The following is a 5,629-nucleotide window of genomic DNA, read 5'->3' as shown; positions in this document are numbered from 1 at the left end:
ATTTTCTTGAGCGTTTTTGTATTTTGGCTTTGGGCGTTTTGTTTTTGCCTTTAGCGTTTTGTTGTTCGCTTTGAGCGTTATTCGCATACGTTAAGGATTATTGTACTATAACCTGACTTTATATGTGTGTGGTGTGTGTGTGTGTATGTGTGTGTCAGTGTTATATAAATCGCTAGGCGTCAGCAGTAGGGTAGGGTCTAGCGATATATCGAGATTAGTATGGATTAATCGGATTGGAGTTTATATGAAATTTTACAAATGTACATATATATACATATATATACTATATTTTATACGTATAAAAATTTCAATTTTGACCAATTTTAACTAAATATTGATTAATCGGTACGAGTCGGTGGGGTGCCAACTGGTGATTGATCGGGGATTAATCGGCACGTAGACGGGATTTTTACAACCATTTGTGTGTATGTGTGTAATTTTGAAAAATTACATAAAAATGTTCACATAAATATACTTTAAACATAAATATTTAAACATAAACATAACAAACCAATGAGAAAACCAGGATTCGATTGCTTTTCAAAAAATAAATTAAAAAAAGGTCCTATACGGATTAATCCCTGATTTTTTATTGATTTGACCGACTACTGATTAATGGGACTGATTAGGTCAAGTCACATCGGTATAGGCCGATTACCGATTAATTCCGCCAAGATCTGATTTTTACAACATTGCCTACAGTTGAAATTGGATTAATTGAGTGATTTTTTATTTCAAGCTTCTATTACCTGATTCTGTGTATTTTGGTGTTTTGCGTTCAGGAATTGATTTGTAAAATATGGGTGAGAGTGGAAGACGTCAGTTTAATAAGAGGGATAGAGAGAGGGACAGGGATAGAGAGAGGGATGATGGAAACGGTGATAACAAGAATCAGAGAAGACGAGGAAACGGAAGAGATGATAGAAGTAATAATAATGATAACAATAATAATAAGTATGATAAGAATAGGGACAAAGGTGAGTTGGTTGTTTACAGGATAATATGCCCGGATCGGGTTATCGGGAGTGTGATTGGGAAGAGTGGAAAAGTCATAAATTCAATTCGACAAGAAACACGGGCGAGAGTTAAAGTAGTGGATCCGTTTCCAGGCTCTGAGCACAGGATAATAACAATCTATTGTTATGTTCGTGAAAAAGCAGATATTGAGCCTGATGATGAAGTTGGTGATATGGAGCCTATATGCGCTGCACAGGATGCACTTATAAGGGTGCATACTGCAATTGAAAATGCGGTGGAGACGGGTCATGATTCTGATAGTAAGTATAAAGATAAGGTTAAGGCAGAGTGTCAAATTCTTGCTCCCGCTAGTCAGTCTGCCATTCTTATTGGGAAAGCTGGTGCGACTATAAAGAGGTTAAGAAGTAAGACAAGAACGAATATTAAGATTAATCCGAAAGATATTAGTGATCCTAATCATTCATGTGCCATGGAGTTTGACAACTTTGTTCAGGTTAACCTTCGTTGACTCATAATTATGTCTTTTTGGTTATTTGTTTATAGCTGACACTTTCTTGAATTTAGATAACCGGTGATCCAGAGGCGGTGAGAAAAGCACTTTTCGCAGTCTCGACTATTATGTACAAGTTTCCCCCTAAGGAAGTGGTTCCTCTTGAAACATCTGTTACTGAAGCTCCACCGAGCATCATTATACCTTCTGATGTACCAATATATCCTACTCCTGCTGGGCTATATCCAAATGTGGAACCGTATGTTCCCTCGAGACCTGTTTCTTCTGTTTTTGGTGTTTCACATCTGCAAGATTTCCCAGGTTATCTAGATTCAGGGAGCCAATGGCCAATTTACTCTTCTGCCCTTCCTGTGGTTTCTGGATTTTCTGGTGCATCTTTATCAGGGGAGTTAGTTATAAGGATTTTATGCCCGTTTACCAAAATTGGGCGTGTTATCGGAAGGGGTGGAGCCACTATTAGAAATGTCAGAGAAGCCAGTGGTGCTCGTGTTGATGTTGATGATACTAGACGCGATGAATGTATTATAACAATCCAAGCAACAGAAGTATGTTTTTTTTTTGTTTTTTTAAAGAAATATATTTTTTTATTTGGTATCTTAACATATTGTGATGTTTTTTGCAGTCATTGGATGATGTAAAATCAATGGCGGTTGAAGCAGTCCTTTTACTTCAAGGAAAGATAAATGAAGAAGAGGAGGAAGATGTTTCCATGAGGCTTCTTGTGCCTTCTAAAGTTATTGGTTGCATCATAGGTAAAAGTGGTTCAATCATAAATGAAATTCGAAAAAGAACTAGGGCAGATGTTCGCATATCCAAAGGTGAAAAACCAAAATGTGCAGATGCTAATGATGAACTTGTTGAGGTTGGTTTTATTTTAAAATCTCTAATTAGTTGATCTTTTTTAGTTTTTTTATAACTATAATTCTAACATGTAGGTGATTGGAGAAGTTGGCAGCGTGAGAGATGCACTTGTTCAGATTGTTCTCCGCCTTCGTGATGATATTCTGAAAGATAGGGATACTGGTCATAAACATAACCCATCTTCAGGGAGTGATTCTCTGTATGCAGGTGGAAGTGGTATTCACGTACCTTCGGTTTTACCTAGTGTTTCATCACTTGCTCCTTTAGGTTATGAGCACCGAGCTGAAACCGTGAGTGGGTTGGGCTTACTTTCTTCAAGCTCCATATATGCGGTATGCTCGTTATCGAATCACCATTAATTATACAATAAATTTGTGGAGTTTGTGTTGTATGCTAAGTGGATATGTTTCTGGTTACAGATGAGTGACACTGGGTATGGATCTTTGTCTTCTTATTCTTCAAAACCACTCTATGGAGGGTAAGTAGTTATTTTCTCAACACATTAACCGTACCGTCTTTGGTATTATTGACCATTTTGCCCTTTGCTAATTTGATCTTTGATGTTAACCAGATTGCCTCCTTCTGCATCTGAGATGGTCATCCCTGGTCATGCGGTCGGTAAGGTTATGGGTAAAGGTGGAGCCAATGTAGACAATATTCGTAAGGTGATTTTCATACCTTCTTTTCTTTTGTTTTACAATTTATATTATTAGAGAGATTAATTACTATTAAAGATTCTCGCTAAATGTTTTCTTGTCTTTTAGATATCGGGGGCTTCTGTGGAGATATCTGATAGCAAATCATCCAGGGGTGATCGTGTGGCTGTGATTTCTGGGACATCCGAACAAAAGCGTGCAGCTGAAAACCTGATTCAAGCTTTCATATTGGCCACCTGATTATAACTTGAAGGTGAATTATGGTTTTAAGTTTGTGGGAAATGCTCTTACAAATAGTCTCGTTTAGGGTTTTCTTACATGACATGGATCTCAATCTCTTGGGTTCTTTCTGCTGGTGTTTTCATTTCTTAAGATCTATCTGGAAGGTTCATCAATGGTGCTTGCAAGAATCTGCAAAGATTCCATTCAGCGGCACTTGTAATCTTTTCTTTCTCAACATACTCTTTTTAATTAACTCCTGTTCTTTGGTAGTGCGGATTCTGTCTTTTGAAATAATATTATGCTCGTGCGGTTACTATTCTGTCATAACTTTAATCATGATAGTTGGTGTTTTCTGAGTGTTTGCTCGTTTTCTTGGTTCCTGAATCGCCTGTATAATCCCTTCTACAGCTGATACATTCTGAAATGGTAAGCTTCTTGATCTGCTTCGTACCTTCTTGATTTGGTATTTTGGTATACATGATCTCGAAGCACAATATTATGCTGCTAAGAATAAGGGGATATATAGCTCTCCATGAGACTTACATTTAGCTTTTACCTTCAAAGTTTTTACTCTTTATAAATCAAATTCAATTTTTAAACTACACCGAAATCTTTCACCAAGTTTCTTCATCGTTTTATCAAATTTAACTAATCGTGACTTTACGTAATTCCACGCTATCTGCTTCATGTAGTTTTAACCTTTATAAATCAAATTTATTTTTAAACTCACCAAACGTTGTCAGATTAGCTAGCTACTCCCGAATTTAGGTAATTTCACACTATCTGTTACTTATCTATGACTTATGAATCAATTCTCAGTTTTACACTATCTGTGACGGCTATGACTTGTGAATAATTCTCATCTTTCTTATGCTATCCAGTCTTATAGTGAACCAAGATTTCACCATTAGACCGAAAAATGTGTGCCAAAAAAAATGGCAAGTTGCAAGAGGGAAACTAGTTCGAGAATGAGAGACTCGTCCTAGAATAACTAAGAAGTACAATATTCTAGATCAAAAGTGAGTCTACTACTTAGGACCTGAATGTTCAAGGGTTGTCTACATATTTTTTGAAACTTCCTCATTTGTAGAGAGTTGTATGATACATATTGTTAGATATTGATATTGCTCATATGTGATGACGTGGCATGCAAATACATAAAAGCTGTTAGCAACGATTATCATATGAAGACGTAATTCAGACCAACAAGTAATGTTTTGATATGTTGATCTTAATTGTGCCTTCATATAGTAGTCTTTGCTATTAAACTTTTATGTGTTTGTATGGATCACATCGTCACATATTAGCTCTAGCGATATCTTGAAATAATATGTATCCTACAAGGCTACAAGTGAGGAAGTTGTAGAAAGTATCATATAGAAGACTTAGAACAATCAGGCCCTCTCAAGTATTTTTGATGTATTGAGTAGAATAGTAGCTTCACTTTTGCTCTAGGACTTTGTATTTCTCTTGGTAACTCTGCAACGAGTCTCTCATTTTATGAAACAGTTTCTCATAATTTTCCAGTTTGTTTTCCTGCACACATTTTTCTCGTCCTTATGATGAAATCTTGTTTCATTATTTTGATCTCTAGTAGTAGTAGTTAACCTGGTTTTTAAAAAGTGCGAGGATGGTAGAAACTCGAATGACAGGATTAAAATAGGCTTGATTTTTATTTGAAAAATATGATAGTGGTAGGTGCTATTTCAGAGGGGCTACTCTCCAAATTACAATACGAATATATAATTTTGATAACATAGACAATGGACAAATGATCTAGCTCTATTTGTACTAAAAGGTCACAAGGAATTTACTCGCCTCTTGATTCAGCCTCTTGATTTTGACTTCCTTATTTCAGCCCATGACTTTGACTCCTTGTTGGATAGTTATCAGAGAAGCTTGGAGGCGTTTAGGTCTTGAAAGTCGAGGCGTGAAGCTAGAGCCTCACTCGTAAACGACGTGTTTACGAGCAAAAGCTGCATCTTTCAAATCTCTTTTACATACCAACCTTCTTCTATTAAGTAAACCATTTATTATCTTTCCATTCTTTTTAGTCATTTTTACATATCAACCTCCAACATAATCCATTCCCTAATATTTACTATTTTGAACCACACGTGCATGAAGTTAGAGGTCAGGAACTGATTAGGAACTGGTTTGACAAGAACCGGAATACCAATCTGAACCGTAGGGTTGAAGCCGGCTCGGGAACCCCTCCTTCAAACTGGTCATAACCGGAGCAAACTGATTGAAACCGGAACCAGTTTGAAACTGAACTGCCCTTTTTTCATTCGAAAAATCATTTTGAAACCAGAAGTCGAGAACCGGCTTGAGCAAAAACCACTTTTGTGGACCCAAACGGTTTTGAACTAGAGTTGCTTTTCTACGCCTTTACATGAAG

At 36.7% G+C, this 5,629-nt stretch overlaps 1 protein-coding gene across 1 annotated transcript; it reads left to right on the top strand.

Annotated features, from left to right (window-relative positions):
- Positions 1-759: 759 nt before the first annotated feature.
- On the top strand, positions 760-3,555 carry LOC143577440 (KH domain-containing protein At4g18375-like). The gene is made up of 7 exons (XM_077061273.1): positions 760-1,471; positions 1,543-2,034; positions 2,112-2,351; positions 2,425-2,682; positions 2,770-2,828; positions 2,922-3,015; positions 3,115-3,555. The coding sequence occupies exons 1-7, from the start codon at positions 800-802 to the stop codon at positions 3,244-3,246; spliced, it is 1,947 nt and encodes a 648-aa protein (XP_076917388.1). The 5' UTR covers positions 760-799; the 3' UTR covers positions 3,247-3,555.
- Positions 3,556-5,629: the final 2,074 nt, after the last annotated feature.

Source organism: Bidens hawaiensis, unplaced genomic scaffold, assembly GCF_021521415.1.
Source record: "Bidens hawaiensis isolate Kalapana, Puna unplaced genomic scaffold, B.hawaiensis_p1.1 tig00028608_1, whole genome shotgun sequence".
NCBI lineage: Eukaryota > Viridiplantae > Streptophyta > Magnoliopsida > Asterales > Asteraceae > Bidens > Bidens hawaiensis.
Note: the sequence above shows the minus strand (reverse complement) of the source record. Positions and strands in the feature narration are given on the sequence as shown.